This window comes from Vitis vinifera, chromosome 9, assembly GCF_030704535.1.
Source record: "Vitis vinifera cultivar Pinot Noir 40024 chromosome 9, ASM3070453v1".
Lineage (NCBI taxonomy): Eukaryota > Viridiplantae > Streptophyta > Magnoliopsida > Vitales > Vitaceae > Vitis > Vitis vinifera.
The window spans coordinates 6,855,442-6,878,081 of NC_081813.1; the positions used below are offsets into that span (position 1 = coordinate 6,855,442).

Here is a 22,640-nt window from a genome sequence, read left to right on the forward strand (position 1 = left end):
ACACATCCCTTCAATAGCCTTTAGCCATCATCAACATTCTTTAACTAGGAACAATTACAGGTTGCAATAATTTGAATTCATGGGAGGGACATGAAAGAGTGAGATTCTTATATAGAAAAGACTACAACGTAACAGATATTGCCAGTACATGAGAAAACATGCAGATGTCTTAACAAGGCAAATCCATTATTCAGTCCCCATAAGTGACACGACTCATTATTCAAATATATTTGATAAGCAAACTCCCCGAAACCTACTCTCCTGCCATACCCCTTTCCTTCCCTTCTACATTCATGTCAACACTTTCTACCTTATCTGCTGTCATTCATTATATGTACGGAGGGCTTTGCCTCAAGTCTTAAGTCTTAACCCCAGGTTGACGACGACCCTATCAACTGAGCAGGGCGTGTCCATCCCCAACTATCTGAAATAGCTTAAAAGAGTACCCGTCTTTAAAATAAAACGGGTCCCTCAAGGATACGTATGCACGCACTTGTTAGTCAAAGCCATTACCCTACCACTATTACCTTGGCTGTTGATCTGAGCTGGCTGGAGCAGAGGTCACACTGGGTCCTGCACCATTTTCAAGTGGTGGGGGGATGCCCCATCTACCCTCTGATTCCAAAGGCTCCAGAACATGGACTCCACCGTCAGTCAATCCCACTGCAAACTGATTAGGCTCAGATGGATGGCCCGCAACCACGAGTGGATATACCCTCATGCTGATCAAATAATTTCATAAGTCAGATAGGAAAATAGAGCAAATGAATTTCTTACTTTGCCTTTGCATAGCGAGGGATAATAAAGCAGACCTGGGATTAGACGGCAAATAGGCAGAAGGATTAATCTTACACCTCAACCTGAGTGTTGCAGCAGTGAGAACACTTAAACTTCCATCTTCAAAGCTTATAAAGATTGACTGACTATCACAAGAATATGTGGCATCTGTGATTGAGCTACTCGGTTCTCGGGGAACCCACTGCCATAAACCAGATAAATGAATATAAGTACATGAACTTTTAATACAAGGATTACAAAAAAGTGATTCTGAGAACAGGAGAATTATGTTTTGCCCTGCAAAATGAAGGTTCATATTCAAGCATGCACATAATTGCAAATAGGATCAGTGTTCGAATGCATGGCGACTCAAGGATCAGGCCCTTCTATCATCATCACATCAATAATATGAAACCAAATATTAGTCATTGTTCTCCACATTTTAATGTTTGAGAAGTAGTTTGTAATAAATACATATAAAGCGACACACCTGCATAAGGCATTCTAGCCTTGGTGCTTCATATATAGCTATCTGTGTTTCATGGACAACCAACACATGGGTCTGATTTTGGTGAAATTGAACACGGGTCTGTGTATTTGGTGCTGGCACTCGCCCATTTGGAATCTGCAAGAATTTACTGGTCTGCTTCTCCCACACATCTGTGCTCCAGACACACAACTGGAGAACAAGAAGAAAATATTATTATGCATGTCTAATATGCCATTTTTTTTTCTTCATATCACTCCCACGTTCAGGTACATGAATGTACACAAAAAATTGCAGTAGCTCTCATTTCTGGTGAGAACCTAAAAATCCAGCCTATCCATGAAAAAGAGATGTAAAAATAGCAATAATTCATCTTTAATAGCATAAGTCAGATTATCATGGCTTTCTCAAGCAGCAGCGAAGCACCCAAAAGAAAACAAATAAGAAGAAAGAGATTCCTGCAATGACAACATAAGGGGAACCATAGTACTATGCTTAAATTAAATTAGTTTTCAACTGATCAAAACTCTGATCCCAAAACCCTTATTCCTACCATTGATTAATATACAATATTGAAATTTTAATCTGGTTTTATTGCCCAAGCAATTAGAAAAAGGGGAAAAGTATAATATATGCCATCAACTCCTTGAGTCAGTGGTGTAGGTGTACAAGAAAACATTCACAAACCAGACACTTCTCCCTCCAGTTTGGCTATTTCAGTTGAGAAAAATGCATGAATTTTCAAGACAAATCAAAAGCTCTGAAACTACAGGATTTGATGCTTTCCATTTTTTATGGGCTTGGCTTTTTCTACAAAAATCACGCAGCTAATTGTTTTTGAAATATTGGGAGAGCTTTCCATACAAAAATCAATCCTATGGACAGATTTCATTTATCTTTTTTGCCACATAACTTCACACACCTGAATTAAACACATGCATCTGACAGATTTCATTTATCTATTTAAAGTATTTGCGTCACATAAATTCATATATCTGCAATTATGTGTGTCGGGGGGGAGAGAATGATACAACATACCTGAGCATCAGCTCCCGATGATACTAAAACATTTAGAACATTAGAGAAAGCAAGGCCAGTTACTTTCTTCTGATGACCTTTGAGCTTGCTTTTGACCTGTTCATTTTAGTAATTTCAATTTAAAATCTCAAATTTAGTAATATCTTTAAATCAAAAAACTATAGGTCTCAGTTCAGGCTAAGACCTCATCAACCCGGACATTGTAGATTTGAATTGAAGAATCCTCCATGCCTATGGCTATAATGTTATTATCTTGCGGATGGAAGGCAAGAAATGTCGCTGCTGGTGGGGGGGGCATGAATGTTGTCATCGTCTGCAAAATGGAAAATAGAAAATTTACATTTACATGCAGAAAAATGAATACAAAACCATCCAGCAAGCACACCATCATCATAAGCAATTGAACCCAAAGAAAGGTACAAGTGTGTGTGAAATGCCTCTACCTTGAAAGTCATCATATTGAATAAAGAAATTTTTCCTCCAGATGCTGACATGACATAAGAATCATTCTTAGAAAGTGCAAAGCATGGAACAGCATCCTCAAGATTTGTCTCACTAATGTCATTAGTCATTAATATTCCACTAGAAGGTTGCCATAACTGGGGAGATACACTAGTACATGCCTACAAGAGGCAAAACATTAGTAAAGAGAAACATCATTGGAAGTAGCAAAACCATAGAAACCGCTGCCTCCAGAACAGAAGAAGCAATACCTTTCCTGTTGGGTTCCGCTCATTCCTCTGCCATTTCCAGAGTTTGTGCACAGCATTAAGAGTCAATACCAATATGGCACTTCCTGAGTTTGTATAAATTAACCTAATAATCTGAGATAAAAAAATAGTCGTTAGAGCTCTAGAAGATGAAGTAAAATACCAAGTGTAAGCAAATCCTACTACAAGTTGAATCAGAAAATGATAAATACTAGGGAGGGGTTTTGTAAAGTGTTACCAGGAGTAGAAATAAAACAAGAAGATCCACATAAAATTTAAAGCATTATGAGATAAAACAGAACTTAAAACACATACTAGTAAGCATTTTATGAGGCTACTGCAAAAGCAGATAAATCCATGCTAATCAGCCAGCTGATGGCCAGCTCATAATTCAAGTTCAAAGAGCACATCTAAGGAAAAGTTTTAGGCTATTCATAACGGGCCGTGGGCAAAAATACGAGATATTATAGCTACAACAACCATTTATCCTAACTGCTCATTTATTTCAATTGTTGTTGAATCCACTCTACTCTCATCGAACTGGTGAAATTTAAGTGTCACTAGTGAAGATTTAACCATGTTGCAATCATTTCCAATTAATTTCTATCAAACCAGTACAATTTTCAGGATTTTAAGACATTGAGAAGATCACTTGAACTGAATTGTTTAATTAAGAACCTAGAATCATGTATGCATGATTGATTTTATTTTGCAATTGTACTGAAAGATTGAGTAAAATTTTTCATTCTGAGTTGCCACCACACCAAGGTTACTTTAGTATAAACTTCACAGTAGAATAGTTCTTGATGAGTTGAGGGTTTCAAATTTCTGCCAACTGTTCACTTATCAAAAGTTCTGTCCCAATGGACTCCCTCAACCTCTTATTGCACCCCCTTCTTGTAAAAATCCACACAATCTCAGGGAAGTGTAGTTGTTTCACTGCACATTATAATACAAGTGTTTGGAAGCAGGTTTGTGCAATTTTGGGGGAAAAAAAAAAGGTTATTATTTCTCCATTGGTCTCCATTAATCAAACTTTTTACTATGGTGGTCACTAATGTGATAATTTCGCACTTGATGGAATTATCTTCATCATTCTATGAAGCTGTAATTTATTTTTGTGACCTTCTAACTTCTAATGTTGTTTTTGGGATTTGCTACTTATGGACCCTGGATTGCCAAGAGTTAAATTTTGACAGGATTGTTGATAATGTGAAACAATTTGGAAATGGCCCCATTGAATTTTTTTTTTTTTTGATATGTAAACCAAATATGTATTAAAGGAGAGGCCAATAGCCACATAGCATATAGGAGATATACAAGGCAGCTATAGCCTCACAACAAAAACAAAAGAGACCAAGAAGATCTCACCCCCCCTAAGTGGATGCTAACCACTCTAGAAAGCCTAGAAGGGAGAGAGAGTCATCTTCAATATCCAATCTAGCCCAACCCCACAAATTACAAACAAAAAAATTCTTTAGCTTCTGAATATATAGCACACCCCCCTTAAAGGCTAATCTATTCCTCTCTTTCTAAACCGTCCAAAAGATACATAACGGGATGGACTTCCAAATTTTTTTCCTTTTTTTTCCCACAAAATGACCTCTCCAGCTAAATAAGACCTCCTTTACAGTTTCTGGAAAGACCCACTTAACACCTACAAGCCCAAGGACTAACTCCCAAAGGGCTCTAGCCACTATACAGTGAATAAGGACATGATTTACAGATTCTTCTGCACAGCCACACAAAAAACAGCAATTAGAGAATTGTCATCCTCTTCTCTGAAGTCTGTCAAGCGTTAACACCTTCCCCCATGTAGCCTCCCACGCAAAGAAAGTGACTTTGGTAGGAACACTATCCACCCAAATGCATTTTTCCGGAAAAACGGTGTCAATGGGATTGATTAAACAACTGTACGCTTCCTTGACTTTAAATTTACCGTGTTTTCCTCCCTTCCAAGAGACTGAATCTTCCTCCAAAGACGGCCTAAGCCCTCTCAGCTTAAGGAGCAGATCTCCTACCATGCCCACCTCCCAGTCATTAAAATTCCTCAAAAATCTTAGATTACAGCCTCCTTGATCCGAATTTTGATCCCACATCTCCTCCACCGTAGCATTCCTGTTAGCAGCCAAGGCAAAGAGGTGCGGGAAAGTTTGGGACAGCGTTGTACCCGCACACCACACGCCAGTCCAGAATCTGATTTTAGTGCCCTTCCCCACCATAAACTCTATATTATCCCAGCACCAATCAGTTTCCTTCATGATCTCCATCCACACCCCTACACCAAACGCCCCATTAGGCTTTTTAGACTTCCATCCATCATCTTCTTGCCCAAACTTTGCCACAATCACCTGCTTCCATAGATTCTCTCTTTCACAAGCAAACCTCCATATCCATTTACCAAGCAAAGCTTTGTTTAGGAGGCCAAGCTTCCTCAAACCAAGCCCACCCCTCTCTTTGTCCCCACACACTATCTCCCATTTCACTAGGTGAACTTTCCTCTCCCTATTTCCCCCTCCCCATAGGAAGTCTCTTTGCAATTTTTCTAGCCTTCTAACAACGATCTTCGGCATCCGGAAAAGAGACATTTGATAAATGGGTATGCTGGCCAAGGTGCTTTTAATAAGAGTGATTCTACCACCTTTGGATATAAATTGCCTTTTCCATAGCGCAAGTCTTCTCCTCACTCTTTCTTCCACTCCATCCCACACCGAAGAGGCCTTGTTAGGAGCCCCTAAGGGTACGCCCAAATACTGGGACGGCAAAGATCCCACCCGACACCCTATCTCCACTGCCAACTCCTCAATATCATCCACCTCACCCACCGGGATGATTTCACTTTTGCCCAGATTAATCTTTAGCCCCGAAGCAACTTCAAACCAAAAGAGGATCCAACTTAAATGACTTAGATGGTCCTTATTAGCCTCACAGAAAACAATTGTATCATCTGCAAAAAATAAGTGAGAGATGTTCAAAGCAGTCCTTCCGCCCTCCCGAATGTTACACCCTGATAGGAATCCCCCTTCAACAGCTCTCCTAATAAGAATCCCCAATACTTCCATTCCCATGACAAAGAGGTAAGGAGATAGAGGATCTCCTTGGCGAAGCCCCTTAGTACTCGGGAAAAAGCAAGCAGGAACCCCATTCACTAAGATTGAAAATTTTGCTAAAGATATGCAACTCCACATCCAACCCAGCCATTTTGGCCCCATTGAAATTTAAAGAGCTTGAAAGCTAGGGTGTAACTTTAAGAATTCCACTCCTATCCAGTCAGTTAAACTATATATAAATTTTGGTCTCCATAGCCGGACTTTGAAAGCTGGCTTTTTGCTAAATTAGAGGGGGTGGGGGTGGGGTGTGTGGTAGTTAATCTTTCATAAGAACATAAGACAATGCTTAACTCAATGGAAAATTTCAAGAAATATATATATATAAGGTGACTACAGGCCTTGCTGCTCTCTAATAAAATGCACAAATTAAAGAAAGAAATTTGTAAGTTGAGAAGTATAAGGATCAAAGAGAAGGTGTCTCACTTATTGGAAGAAAGTAGTATGCTGTAAATGAAAGCAACAAGGACCATAGTTGCTGACTTCATTCCATTCCAACTACTTGGATTTACAATCAATTTCACAAATTTTATACTAATTATTTGGGCCCCATCACACATTCTACCATCCAGAGTTATGTAATAAATGCTCTACCTAATTCTAGTGTCATTGAACATCCAGAATTATTTAAGAAATCATCATTAACATACTACCATAACCAAGATGTATCAGTTCTTCCCTAACAACAAACTTAGAGCCCTTTCTCATGTGTGTCATATAGAAAATACAATGACTTCCCCTTTTACCTTCTCCAATTTAGTTGTCAGACTGGCAATAATGAAACTTAACAGCTGGTTTGCATTTCATTCTTATTCTTAAGAAGTAGCCATCAAGGATTAGCTGATCCATGATTTTTACAGCATGTTTTTCATTCCTTTCGTTTGTTTTTAGAAATATATCTGCTTACTTATAAAACTTTCATTCCCACCCTTTTTGTTTGTTTCTACAAACATATTGATCAAATTCAAAATGTGACATTGACACTCATTCCATAGAAGATAATATAAAGGACAGGCATTTCAATGCACCAACTTCAACACAGCGTGTAAAACAATGGGTACATACCCTTACTGCCAATAAGGTATCAGGAAGCCTCAGGGAGTGAATTTGGGATGGTTCATTGATTTCAGTCAGCTTCCAAACCTTAGACTTATCTGAATCATCAAGGATTCTAGGTTTAACATCAGGCATACTTCGGCTATCTCCATTCTGCACAAAAATTCAACAAGTAAATTATCGGATCAACAAGTATTATGGTAAATATTAGTTGAAGACTCAGAACAAAATTTTAACACATCAGTGGGCACATCATGTACAATTGTATAAAATGGCTCCACCAACTAAAATGACAATGTATATAAAATGATTAAATAAAATTCAAACAGTACAATTGTATAAACTGGCTCCGCCAACTAAAATGACAATGTATATAAAATGATTAAATAAAATTCAAACAGTACAATTGTATAAACTGGCTCCACCAACTAAAATGATAAGGTATATAAAATAATTAAATAAAAGCCAAACATTCTTGCAAAAGAGTATTCTAGCTATCCACCAATTACAGGCATCAATTCTCACCAGTCCAACCATTGCTGGAACTATTGCACTTCTATCCCCAATGCTTGTTCCAGCAGCCGAGCTGGAAGCACCATATGTGCCCATTACAGGTCCCTGCATTATAAGGGGTGCATTAGCAAGCACAGTCAATTAAAGTCACCCAAGAAAATCCAAAAGTCAGCTCACTTTAGCAACTGTTCCAGATGCAGATCTTGAAGCATCATGTGCACGACTTTCAATCAATCGAACAAGCTGAACCCCATCTGCATTAGCAAGTATTTTAATCCCATTTTCATTTGTGGAGACAGCCAACAGTGTCCCTTCCTTATTAAACCGAATGCAAGGAGAAGCCTGGAAAAAAAGGTCAACATAAGAATCACTCTATGAGAAGGGCTGCTCCAGAAACAGCAATTAGATCAAGAAGATAGCCCTGTAAAGCGATTACCGGTAATCCACCATCTGCATCAGTGCTCATCAACATGCTAACATTGTCCATATCCCAGAATTTTATCAAGTACTCATCACCAGCAACCAAGAATCGGTTCTTAGTCGTATCAAACTGCACAATTCCTACAGACCGCTTCCCAAGGCCATGGTATGTCCGCTTGACAGCCCCTTCACTTTCATTCCATTCAACTATGTATGATTCCCCTTCTTTATTAGTTCCACATGAGAACAGCCTACAAGTTATCCACACATTCAAGGAAAGATGGTAAGAACGTAAGAAATCAACCCATCATTCTGGAGTGTTAAAGGAACAAGAAAAATGGGAGGAACAGTGTACATCATATTGTACCTTGTCCCATCAGAACTATAGGCCATCATTGTGCAGGAATGACCTGGTGCATCGTAGTCAACTCTTGAACCCAAGTTATCATATAACCATGCCTTAATCTTTCCATCTATAGCTGTTGAAAAGATGAACTGAACGAGAGAAGAACATCTTTAGTGATTTGAAACCATATTTGAGAGTTTGGGATAATGTCTAAGGACACAAACATATTTTACACTTCTCAAATTTTCAATTTCACAAACCACAGAAAAATTCACAAGTCAGTAGAAAAGTGCAACTTGTAGGGTAGTTTATTCCAACAATTATTTGCAAAGCATTCATGAAAAATCAAAGAGAACTTCAAATATTTTACACTTCTCAAATTCTCAATTTCACAAAACCACAGAAAAATTCACAAGTCGGTAGAAAAGTGCAATTTGTAGGATAGTTTATTCCAACAATTATTTGCAAAGCAATTGTGAAAAATCAAAGAGAACTTCAATTTGGAATAATCTAAGGATTTTACACATATTTTACATTTCTCATATTTTCAAACTGACAAATCATAGAACAATCCAAAATGGTCTGTAGAGAGAACTGCAAATTGTAGTGTAATTCATTCCAACAAACATTTTGCAAAGTATTCATGAAAAATCAAATAGTGTTAAGTACCAGATACACCAAGGTGAAGTCCTTGATATGTAAAAATGAAACATGAAGTTTTAGTAAAAATATAAAGTTTTAGTTAAAATATGAAATAGAAGGTAAGAGAAAGAGGTAAGGAAAAAAAAAAGAAACTTTCTGCTTTAACTTTCCTTGTTAAATCCTTACTTAGGTTCTTCCACGGGGTGATTGCCATGGCTTAGTCTGTGACATTTGCACCAAAAAATTTCAAGGCATAACTGCTAAGGTGAGCCTTAAATCATTTTTTTAGGGTGCAAACTGGGGGTTCAGCTAACATGGTGAAATTACATGAAATTCATACCTGAATGTTTTCTTTGTAATGTGGGCACACAGAGTAAACAGGTGCCTCATGACCATCAAAAGTGTACTGCTTGGAACCGGTGACAACATCCCAAACCTGCACATGCACAAGATTATATAATTGCAGTCCATAGCATCATCTTACCTACAATGATAAATGCCAAACAAAGCACACCTTAATTGTCTTGTCCTCCCCACAAGTGATGATGCACAACTGTTTGTTAGGTTGAGAGAAAGCAAGATCGCTAACATTACCAATATGAGCTTCAATCTGAAAGAATTCCATGGCAGAAATCCAATCAACATTTGTATAGAGAAACCCATACGAGGGAGATGAGTATATTGGGATATAAAATACAAACAAGAGATAATATTTAGATGATTCCCAAAAGTTTCATATATAACACAAACCTCCAAGTGGTTCCGTAAATCATCACCACCATAATAAGAAAATATGTGAACGATGTGCTTGGAGTAGGCAACACCTGAAGCAGAGGTTGAAATGTTCATAAGTAACATCCAGAAGCGCATAAAGAAAACAGTCCACAGATACGCAAAATAAAAACATTTTCTCTTTCTTTGAAAAATAAAAAGAGTGTCTTAACTTAGAATGTTGAAGAGAAAAAGAAAAACGAAGAAAAAATGTTCAGAAAGTAAATCACAGATGACCAATAAAATGAGCAAAGTAAATTCCCTAATCCATACCACAAATGCTGCCATCGGGGCTCCATGTCACACGGTTTACTGATGCAGCAGATTCATTGGCCAAAGAAGCCTTTTACATGATACAGAAACAGAGTAAACTTATGGTTGGTCCTGTAGCACATGAATAAATATCCCAAGGAAAAAATTTTCCTGGACAGAACTCATACCTGCAGAGTCCCTGAACATGATCCCAGATCCCAAACCTTGAAATTTTTCAAAACAAGCCTGGCCCCTCCACCTACTTCCCATATTGTGATATCACCAATATTTGTCCCAACTGAAACAGGAAAACATATGCAATTATTTGCACATCAAAAAGCAGACTGGAACGGAGTATTTAATGGATTAGACTTTGACCCAAAACAACAAGACTTCAAGCAAGAGAAGATATATGGATAATTAGGCAGCAAAAGCTAACCAAGAAGCAGAGTGTGCTGTATTGGATGAAAATCCATGCTCCTAACAGCAGAACCCTGAGCTAATTTCCCAACAACAGTCTTGGGCAAGTCATTGGAAGAGTATAACGTATGGGTATGGCTCTGTCCAGGGTATGAAATTGGCAAAATATTAACAGGCATGTTATTGGCCTGCAAAAGATATCCCCATGTAAAATTAAAATAAATTAATAATCTGTCCACAAGAGAAGAAATCTGAATTTAGAAATGTAAATACAATAGAAAGTAGTAAAAGAATTGAGACTATCACCAACATCTGAAATACAGGAGCAACATAATTGATATCATTATAAGCACCAGTTTGATCCTGACTAATTAACAAGACACCAAAGTTCCTAAAATCCAAAATACCACTGAACTTAGAATTGTTTATAGTTGCATGGAGATAACATTTCCAAAACGTCAAATCTTTAACAATAAAAAGCAAAAGTTTGAATTGAGTATCTAGTACCTCATCTGATATTCCAAAGGGCCTTGATCTCTTTAGCATATGTTCAGAATCTGCTGTTTGATAATCCATGGCCAGATTATTATTGGTGGAAGGAGTCCTAGGATGCTTTAGCATAGATGCTATAACAAACAAATTCAAAGAGGATGGTAAGAGTAAGTTGCAAAAAGAAGTTGGAACCAAAAAATATCTTATGTGAGATGGTAGCAGGTCATGTTGATTCTATGGGGAAAAAATCCTCATTCAAATGAACATCAACTACAGGCAACCAGAGCAACCATGAGGCATTAGACAAACCAGGGTCGACAATTTATAGAAAAGAAATATCCATTGAACAAGAAGAAAAAGGCAAAAATGAGGTCTCTTCTATAGCAAAGATGCAATTACCCTTAAAAGTACCACGCTGCAGAGAACAATAGAATTGGAGAAAACAAAAGAGTGAAAGAGATGGGAGAGAATAACAATAAAAAATCAACCAACTTAAACAAAGGAGGAGTCAACCCCTTAAACTACTTATTAATCTGAAAGCTAATAATATATCTCAAACAAATTAACAAAAATGCTAGAATATTTAACAAACCCTCCAAGTGCAAGCACAAGAATCAATCAGGGATGACTACTTACTATTGCAACAAAATGTGAACTTCAAAGCCTCAGTAACAATCAATCTCTTTTCTGAAAACGTATCAAGGAACATCCTACGCATTCCATACTAATACTTAATGGCAATGCACCTTAATATGTTTAGGCCTATCTTCATAAGAGGTTCATTTCAAATTTAAACAGCCTCTTTACTATCACACCATGCTCATGGTCTGCTATCAAAGAACTTTCACAATTAACCTAACTCATGGTTGCACCACCCCCTGAACTGTGAACTTGAAAAGCAAAAAGTACGAAGTTCTATGCACTTCTATAGAAGTTGTGAATTTATTTTTTTATTTTTTTATTTCTATTTTATTTTTGATAGGTAAAAAGGGAAAATTTGTGAATTTAATGTATTGAAAATAAATTATCATTCATGGAGAGAAATGAGGAGTTTCTTCCGTGTCAACATCCCAAAAAACTATCTTGCTCTTGTTATAAGGATGTAAACTAAATTTCAAATATCCAAGCTAATCTACCAAGTATTTTCTGCTAAGTATTAAGTATCATTTTTAAATAAAGAGACAATGACTTGTAAAGATTCATTTATTTGTATCACTTATGAATAGAAAGTGTCTCTTGAATACCAATTTTACTCATAAAATGAAATTAAAAAGAGTAAAAATTTTCAAATATATCTTATTCATAATCATTCCTCCATTTCCACTTCATTTATTTTGTATATTAGCATATGTCATGGGATTTCCGCTAGTCACATCAAACACTTCAAAAGTCATCCAAGTCCATATGGAAAAAAGTAAAGTATTTGAAACAAAATTGATTTTAATCACGGTTACCTGCATTACTAGGAACAGTTAAACCTAGAGGCCCAGCAGAAACTGTCTGGTGAGGCACAGAGGCCGGATTTGTCATCCATCCTGCGAGGGGAGGAGTGAGAGGTGTTGGTGCTGGTGCTGGTGCAGACTGAAAAGGCTGAAAAGAAAAATATGAAAACCAAAGTAAATTCTCCTGCAGATATCACTACCAAATCCCTCAGAACATAAAGCAGCGCTCCCTTTCACTTTTGACTTACACCATGAGCACCCAGAGGTGGAAAACCACCTACTTTAGGAATTGAACCCATTAAAGAACTAGTGGCAGGGGAAGGAGCCCGAGATCCATTTGGTTGCCCACAAGTATGGTCTGTAAAGAGAGTTTTTATGTCAGGATTTGGCCTGGGATTTTTGCAAAGCTGGTGCTGCCAATTTAAACTGCAAGGCAACAAGAAGAATAACAACACTTTCTAAGTTTGCAATAGCTCAATTTTCTCATTGAAGAAAAGTAAATAAATACTTAATATCCTGTTCGAATTACCTCTGATTGATTAGTGTCCGCAGCCTTGAATTTTTTAAGCCAGGAAACTGAAGCTTATCACGGAAAAGAGGATTTGCCTCGATTAATTTTTTAAGCTCAAGAAGCATTATACCCCTAGCAGTCTTGGTGTCCCCATACTTGGATAGCTGTTCATTTTCCCTGAAACAGAAAACGTTTTACTCAGACTTCAAAGACATTGGCATGTAACACATTACATTTTGTAACTCAAGAAAACCTTAAACATAAGTTTTTGTCCCTTTTTATTTTGATATCCTATGCCACTCATTTTCCAAATTATGGCAGGAGCAAAGAAACCAGTTTTTTTGCTGTCTTTTTTCAACTTTTTCTAGACACAGGTAATTTCATATTCTGAACTCCATGTAAGACGTTCCATGTGTACTAAAAAAGGATTTGATGCCCATTCCTATAGTTTGAACCTCTGGCACCTAAGATTTATTTGAGAGAATGAATCATCAGAAGAATCAATTATTCTATCAAATGAAGAAAAAAAAACCTGAATTGCATCACCATTTCCCAGGCAAGAATTGTCGTAAGGACAGAGTACCACACTCTGCTCAACCCACATTCACATCATAATAACCTCTATTTATTAATCTAAATTTCTTATCCTAACTCCCATTATACATACAACCTTCCTCCCTCTTCACAAGCTTACTTCTCTGCTGTAGGGATTACATACAATTTTACTCAAATTACTCATATTATTGATTAGTTGCGTGTCAGAGATAAGGAATCAGAAGGTCCTACAGGAAACTTAAGTTATATTAGTTTCCCTAGTCTAGAAGAGGTGGAAGCATTAAGGAAAAAAGTAATAGAAATGAAAAAGGAGGAAAAAGATATATTTTCAAAGTGCTTCCATAAGGTCGTGTTGAATAAACAATTTTCCTAAAAGTTTAAGTTTATAAGATTTGAGCCCACAATGTTATATCATGCACTCCAACACCCTCCCTCATAGGTAATCTCTTTTAGGGCTTACACGTGGGCTTAATAAAGTAGGGAAATGAAGTAGCCTCTTTTGGGCTTAATAAAATTGAGGAAATAAGCATACAGCAAAATATGAACACAAGGTCTCCAATCAAGTGAGGCCTTAATACCATGTTAAACAACCAATTTTCCTAAACATTTAAGCTTGCAGGATTTGGTCACACAATGTATATCATACACTCTTTTAAGTGGAAAATTTAGGAAGAACTATACAACACTTTCCACATGTAATAGTATACTGGTCCACCCCATATTTTAAACATCAAGAACAAAAATTTCCTCTATGTGTACTTCATCAATCATTTTTCCTTTAAAAAAAAAATAATAAACTTGCTTCATTTCATTTCCTTCCTTTCTCTTACTAAATACCATCCCCCTTTTCTCGGTTCAGAGTGCAGCATTAATTTATCAATAACAACTCATTGCACAATTATTTCACAATGCAAATCCCATGATCCAACCAGCTTCATTCTAAAAGATTGTAGTCATGACACAATAAGTCCAATTCTTCTCTTGTGAGCTAAAAAGCATTAAATATACTGAACTGAACATAATTGATTGAGAACAAAAACTTGAAGAAAGTAGGAAGCACCTAGAACCTGCTTAGTGCAACTTCTCAGTTGTTTAATAGCAATTCTTTGATGCATAAACACCTAAAGGCTTATTAATTACACACTAGAGCACTTCCATAGAGAAGAAAATCAGGGCTAGAGCCAGGATGCTTTTGCAAATAGGATGCAGAAAGAGTTCATCTAAACTCAAAAAATATTTATATATAAGAACCATAGAGACCTACTCAAAGAGTTCCTTTAACAGAAGGTATATCTGCACCAAGTGGGCCCTTAGTCGCATTCTTCAGCGTTTATTTAACAGTAAATTGACTTCTATAGCAGAGAGAGAAGGGGGGTGAGGGGAAGAGAGGGAGAGGGAGAGGGCTAGAGAGGGAGAGGGAGAGAGAATTGTGGGCTTGTGACAGAGTAAACAATTTTAGGCATTCTCCAATAAATTATACTCCCCCTCTGCAAACAGAAGTGATCCATGCCCTGTACCCAAGTGTGTCCTAATTAGTAACAAATTAGTTAGACTGAGACATATTTCGTGTAATTTATTCAAACATGACGAGTACATGCTCTACATGCGTGAAAGGAATACATGGCATAGATTCAACAGGGGGGTCTACTTTGCAAAATTACTCTTCTTTTATGTCATTTAAAATCACTTGTTATACTTTATAACGAAAAGAAGGTGGGACAACATTCAGAATGAAGAAATTGGGGTCCTTGCTTAATAATATAAAAAACAACATAAGCATGAATAACAATTTGCCTAGATATTTCATCTTACCTAAAGTTTCCCAGAGTTAGGAGAAGTGTGATTTCCTTAAAAAGTTCCTCATTGAAAGTAGAAAAAGTTTTCAAGTCCTTCACAAGAATGTCCACAGCCTTAGCATGATCATGCCTGAAAGGGGGAAAAGAACCCAATAAAAAAAAAAGCCATTATTCTCCTTATAAATTAATATCACACGTTAATCGTCAAAGTGCAATGGAAAATTAATAATGAAAAAAAAAAAAAAAGCAACAACAATTTGATCAATCTTCTCACTTGTCTAGTGCTTCAAGGTATTTCTGCTTTCTAATTTCAAAGAAAATCTTCATGGAGTATCTGTTGTCGTCCACCTTTGTGAAGCCAGATAGATAATTCTCAACCTCATCCCATTCACCATTAGTGACACAATCCTCAAAATACCTCATATTGAAGAAGAACCCCGACTCTTTCTCCAACCTTCATTTGGCAAAGATAGAAAAGCCCAAAGAATTATTGAAATGCAACTAGAAAAAATATATATACTTAAGATTTAAGCTCTATGTGGTTGCTGAAAATATTCAGATAAATGGAGCCAACAAACATCTCAACACCAACCGCCCCAAACCCAATCCAAAAATAAGAAATGACAAAATAAACCATCCATTCATCTGAGACCAATACAACTATTTCCCCTAGTTAAGGTTTTCTCAATAATCAAAGTTGACAAACAACCATCCAAATCCAAATACAGCAGAAATTCAAATATTTAACTCTATTTGGTCTGAGAATGCCTTATTTTTCGTCAAGACCAAGCACGATAAAACTTTTTCACTTGCCCAAAGCTAATATGAACATTCAAAATCTGTCCTTTCGTTTTCATCCTCTTTTCTTAGTTTTCTCAAATTAAAAAGAAAAAAAACAAACAAACAAACAAACAAACGGAGAATTAAAAAATAAAATGCAAATCAACTCTTCTAGCTCCGTCTGGTTGCTGAGGAAATACAGGAAAAATATAAGAATCTCATTTTTTTCTCACTTGAATCTAATATTTAAAAAAAAAAAAAACAAAAAATATAAAATGCACCTGATCAACCCAAACACAAGCACTCAACCGACTGGAGACAACCTTCTCCGTTCTCCAACTTAAAACATAATACTCAAGATTTCAAGATTTTCCACCGTTTTTTTCGCAACCAAACACCAATTAACTAACAAAAAATTCATAAAATGAAAAATCGCAATTAAATTCAAAAAGAAGAAGAAGAAGAAGAAAAAGGAGAAAAAGAAGAAAAACGAATGAAGAACGAATTCCTTACCTGTGAACAGTGTCCTTGAATTTCTCTTCATCCAAGAACTGAAGTATCAGAAAAACAAGTTCTCTGCTCAGCGAAGACATCTTCGCCCGATCCAAACCGTCCAGAAAATCAAACCCTCACAGATCGATCAAAATTCCACTACAAAAACACTTGAAATTAGGGTTTCAATCCTAGAAAAGAAAAAATAAAAATCTCAGCCCACAGTCTCTCAAGCATCCAACAACATACATATCCTCATACTGAATTGTATAGGAAAATTGATATGAAATTCAAGAAAAAAACATGACCAAGAAAGCGGATTTCTGTATAAACCTTTTTCTAGAGAGAGAAAACAGAGAAAGAGAGAGAGAAAGAGCGGTGAAGATTTGGAGAAGACGTGAACAACGACGAAAACAGACGGGTCGTCTTTTATAAATCCAAATGTTTTCTCTTTCCTTTTTCTCTCCTTAGAATTAGAATGGTGTGAGGACACCGCAGCACTGAGACACAGACACAAGCAAATTTCAATCATCTCCCCACCCGCCTCTTAGCGCGTGCCTTCACGAAAAAGAACGTGTCAGATTTTTACACTCTTTTTCAGTACGTGGTGGTCACAGGAGAGTGACGCGTGGACAAAGGCGCAGTGGGATCTGTCTGTCCGGAAAGTGATGGGTCTCGAATTGAAAAGGAAACTGAGAAGTAGATGGAAATCTGATACGTAGAGTGTCTCTCGTGGAGTGATAAGTCACTGAAATATAAGGACGATGATAAGCCATTGTGCCTATCTCCGGCAGTGAGTAGCATGCTTTGAGAAGAAGCAACCGCGAAAGAGAGGCTGCCTTTTTTAAGGCTTTATTTAGAAAAATAAAAAATTTAAAAAAAAAAAAATTAAAAGGTGATGTGACCAGTGACTTATGGAGGAAGCAAAATTTTCTGCTCTGTGCCTAGGTTGCATCATTCTACGGTACACCCTACTTGAATTATATCATAATTCATAATTGAGCCATGATATAAGGTAAATCAATGCCCATGGATTCTTTTGCTTTCATGATTCTTCTCATTGGAAATGTATTTAATTTAATAATATAGAAAATTTATTGATATTTAAATGTGAGATCAAACTTTCTTACTATCAATAGATGATTTGATAAGAAAAATTTACCATAACAATTCAGTGTATTTAAACCAAAATCAGGTTTTTTTTTTTTTCGTTTTTTAGTTATTTATGCTCAATTTCACCATATTTTTTTAAACTTGTTTTTGAAAACCATTTTTAAATCAAAAATAAAAAATAATTTTTAAAAACAAGTTTTAGAGAATATGATAAAACAGGCTCATATTTTTGGTTTTTTTATAAAAAAAATAGTGAAAATAATTTCTACTTATTTTTTAAAAATTATTTTTTTTTTCTATAAATTGTTTTCATATAAAAATGGTAAAACAATGTTATAAATTTTTAAAAATAGTTTTCTATAATCTCAAATTTTTAATCTAGGATCCGACTTGTATCATTGATACTAATAGGAACTGAACCGTTATGGCAAGGAAAAGTTTGATTCAGAGGGAGAGGAAGAGACAAAAATTGGAACAGAAATATCATTTAATTCGTCGATCCTCAAAAAAAGAAATAAGCAAAGTTCCGTCGTTGAGTGACAAATGGGAAATTCATCTTTCATTATTGGGATCCCACTATAATATCGAAAGATAATTTTTATAGATGGTGTTATATGAACATCTTTGATTCCATAGTTTTGAAACTAAGACTTATTTGTTTGTTCTATTATACCTTCACCCACGGGCCTAGATTTGACTACACTCATTCACTAGTTGAGATGAAGAGTTTGATAGTTATTACTTTGGCACCTTAGCATTTTTACACATCATATATAAGGTTAAAGAAAAAAGAATCATGTATAAAAGAATATCAATAGGTGAAACATTTTTAATTTGAGATTGGTTTGTCTTTATATAGATATCGTTCAATTTAAATATCTTTATCAAACACTTACGGCTCCTTCAGAGCCATTAAAATGAGTTGTCTATTATAAGCATTAAAAAATTTTATTCCTTCTACACTATCTAGGTATAAGTTTTGACTCTCCTATCATATGCATAAACTATTAGATAATATTGTGCTAATAATCTTAAATACCAATACCTTCCCATGAGTAGCCTTCTTTAAACACTTTTAATAAAAACAAGTCTTAATGAATATGTTAAACCACCTATTTGACCAAAAAATTTTAGTGCTATTTGATTAAAATGATCATTGAAAACTCAAATTTTAAAATCTAACACTTCAATTTTTTTTTCTCCTCTATTTGACAAAAATTTTATTAATTTTCTTATAAAAATAATATTTTCTTTTAAAAAGTATATTAGACCACTAGTTTGACCTAAAATTTTAAGGATTATTTTATTAAAAGGGTCATTGAAGACCCAAATTTGAAAATATAGCTCTTCATGTTTATTTTTATTTTGTCTATTTTTGACAAAAATATTCTTACTTTTTTATGATGAAAATAACATTAAACAAAAAAACTTATATGTAAATAATCGAAGTGAATGGATGATATTTATTTCAAAAATGAGTTATTTTTCAAGCGAAAATATGAGAGAGGTTGAATTTAAAATTTTGGAGATTATTTCATATTTTTTAACCAATTAATTCAAATTTTAATCTATTAATTAGAAAGCTAACCATAAACAACACATTGAGACAATTAGTTCTGCATCCGATAGCACGACCGGTCATTGTAGGTCATGCTTAACCCCTCTCATGCATTCATATATGGGGCAACCATGGGGCCTGGTGACTGTTTTTGAGGTCCACTTGCCATGTATGAGTGGGAGCTAGGTGGAGATAGGTAACGATCAAGGTAAATTTCCATCCATTAGGAAGGTAACATATGGTGATAACTTTTTAATTGACTCAATAATATGATAAATAATTATTAAAAATATTTATGATATACTCCATTCAAATATGCAGTTAAATTCAAAGGAGATTAGAAAAAGCCATGGCTATAATTTTATTCATAATTTATATGCTTTACCTCCATGGTTGTACATGTAAATTGATGCAATGATTGCTTCTAGTGGCAGCCAAAGTATATATGAGTGCATTTGTACATAATTAAAATATATGGTGCAATGAGATGAAACAATTAAAAAAACACAAGATAAAACTACTCAAGTAACGGTGAATATCATTTTGAAGGGTACTTTTATGGGTATCATTCATCTTCAAGCTACTTTTGAATTAATCATTGTATGAGGTACATATACATTAAAAAAGAAAAAATGTGCAAAATTAGAGACAAATGTGCAAATGTGCCAAAGTGCATTTGAACATCCCCCAAAGTTCAAATGTCTCTCTTGAGACATTTGAAATTGGTCCTATGTTCTGCTTATTTCGATCTGATTTCTGATTTTTGTATTTTTAATAGTGTTTTTTGTAAAATTAAATTTAGGATTACTCTCTAAAAGTATTTTTAGGTTCTTATATTAATAAATAATTTTATTGAGTTTTATAAGAGAAAAAAAAAATACATAGGACCTGTTCGATAACTGTTTTTCATTTTCTGATGTTTTGTAAAATAAAAGTTTATTTGAAAATCTAAAATATTTTTAACCTATTTTTAATATTTTAAATATATTTTTATGTATAATATTTTATTTTTAATCATTTTAAATATTTATATGATTATTTTTTAAAACAATCATTAGAAAACAAGTAACGCAAAACAATTAAAAAATGTTATATGAAAATACTATGTTTTCTATTCTTAAAATTAAAAAACAAAAAATAATTTTTTTTTTTTTGGTTACCAAATGTGTTTTTTTAATTTATTATTATTATTATTAATTTGGAAAACAGATAACCATTTTTGAAAACAGCTATCAAAGAGGCTCATAATTGTTCTTCTAATCTAGTATTCTATTTCTCCGCCTTTAAAAAAGATCCTAAAAGAATTCATTAGCAAAAAGTGAGGGTATTCAAACATTAGTGTCTACATAAAGTTGAAGTATCTATAAAAAAAAAAATACCAAGTGCTACATTAAGAACGTAAAAGTTTGTATAAAAGTTATGATTCGCATAAGACTTTATAGAGTAGATGTATTCGAAAAAGGTAATAGCTAGATTTTTGACAATCGTAACTTTTTTATATTCATACTGTTTATAAGAACTTTTTAAGTGGTTTTTCTATGTTATATCTAATATTTATTTATATCATGGATTACTCAACCTTTTCCTATTTCCATCTATCACAAAATCATAAATGTAATGATGAAAAAAATATTAATTACTACAATGAATATATCATACCATAATTAACCATTACTATAGTTTTAAGGTAATTTCTTTAATATAACATCTTTGGAAAATAATGTTAGAGGAGTGATCTAAAGAAAAAGGTAAACAATTATTATAATTACTAAAATATGTGATCTTATATTAATTATCATGCAATATATTGTAATTGAGAAATATCATGTTTGTATGATGATTAACAACAAAAATTTCTATATTTATTGTACATAATATTTGGAAGGGGAGATTATGTTGATTTTAAATTATATTCCCTTTTATGACATAAATGCCCATATTTGTGTTCCATCTCCAAATTTATTAAATAATAAAATAAAATAAAGTTCAATTTTTCAAAGTGAAAAAAAAAAAATAGTATAAAATGCATAAAATCTGATAAATGATTGAAACAAATTGATGAAATTTGATTTATTAAATTTTTTAGGGTTTTTTTTTTCATTCTCTTGCTTTAGACTTCTCCCCTTTCTTTCATCGATTGGGAGAGTGAAAATACTACGTAAATAAAAGAGTAAAAAAGATGAGTTTAAACTTCATTGTTTTTCCTTTTATATTTAAAAAATAAAAAATTTAAAAATTCATACATTTACAAATAGTTTTCACTATATTTTATATTCAACTAGGGATGACAATATGTGGGTTTTTTCGGGTACCTACTTCGCTCCGCCCCTAAATAGATGAATTTGAAATGTAAATAAATGAACTAAGGGTGGATTTAGAATATTTTTAAAAACTTAGGGTAGGTTCGAGGTAGGTTCGGATATTGTTTTGTCGCACCGCTCATGCCTTTGTTATGCAAAAAAAATTGATTTAATTTAATTTTTATTTTTCCATATTTAATATATATAACAACAAAATAATTTTTAATAAAATAAGTTATAAAAATTATAATATTTTAATTATTTATAAAATATATTTATTTTGATGTAATTAAAAAAATTTAAAAACTTAAAATTTATATATATATATATATATATATAAGGTAAATGAGATAAGGTGAGACAAGTATGAGAAATTTACATACCTATCCTACTTCGTTTAATCTTTTTACTAGGACTAGGATGAGAATTATTTTGAATAAATGATGTAAGGTTGATATGAGAGCAACTTATCCCCAATCCACCCGATTGTCATTCTTATGTTCAACTATGAACTAAATAAATAAAAAATTTAATATTTAATCTTACTTCTATCTCGTACTTAATACTTTTATGGTCCAATCAAAATCAGGGCTCATTTAATTTTATGAAAATTCAGAGATAAAATATATATAAAATAAAATAAAAGGAGAAAATGAAAGGAAATAAAAATGGAATGAAATTAAGAAATAAGTTTCAAAATCAATATTTTTTTTTGTTTATTTATCTTTTTTCATTTAAAAATATAAATATAAAAAATATAAAATTTTAGCCAATCCATTTTCATTATGTATAATTTTTCATAAATTACTAATTTTATTGATTGTACATTATTTAAAAAAAAAAAAATATTAGGACATGTTTAACAACTATTTTCGAGAACAATTTTATATTCTTAAGAATTAAAAAAATACTTTTAACAATCGAAAATTATTTTTTATTTTCTGTTCTTAAGAATGAAACATATGATGTTTTCAGATAACATTTTTTAATTGTTTTATGTTGTTTCCAATTATTTTCGGAGAGTTGTTTTAAAAAATAATTATAAAAACATATAGAATAATT

At 34.0% G+C, this 22,640-nt stretch overlaps 1 protein-coding gene across 1 annotated transcript; it reads right to left on the bottom strand.

The window, feature by feature from the left end:
* Positions 1-86: 86 nt before the first annotated feature.
* On the bottom strand, positions 87-17,327 carry LOC100247343 (topless-related protein 4). Its single transcript, XM_002265742.5, has 26 exons — positions 16,941-17,327; positions 16,629-16,766; positions 15,610-15,789; positions 15,352-15,465; positions 13,003-13,161; positions 12,722-12,899; positions 12,486-12,621; positions 11,047-11,165; positions 10,559-10,727; positions 10,308-10,417; positions 10,141-10,210; positions 9,847-9,920; positions 9,611-9,706; positions 9,437-9,532; positions 8,476-8,603; positions 8,125-8,359; positions 7,866-8,030; positions 7,701-7,793; positions 7,185-7,328; positions 3,016-3,126; positions 2,746-2,925; positions 2,487-2,615; positions 2,303-2,398; positions 1,268-1,456; positions 813-979; positions 87-722 (listed from the first exon to the last, which is right to left on the bottom strand). Exons 2-26 carry the CDS (start codon positions 16,706-16,708, stop codon positions 524-526), a joined length of 3,417 nt encoding a protein of 1,138 aa, XP_002265778.1. The 5' UTR covers positions 16,709-16,766; positions 16,941-17,327; the 3' UTR covers positions 87-523.
* Positions 17,328-22,640: the final 5,313 nt, after the last annotated feature.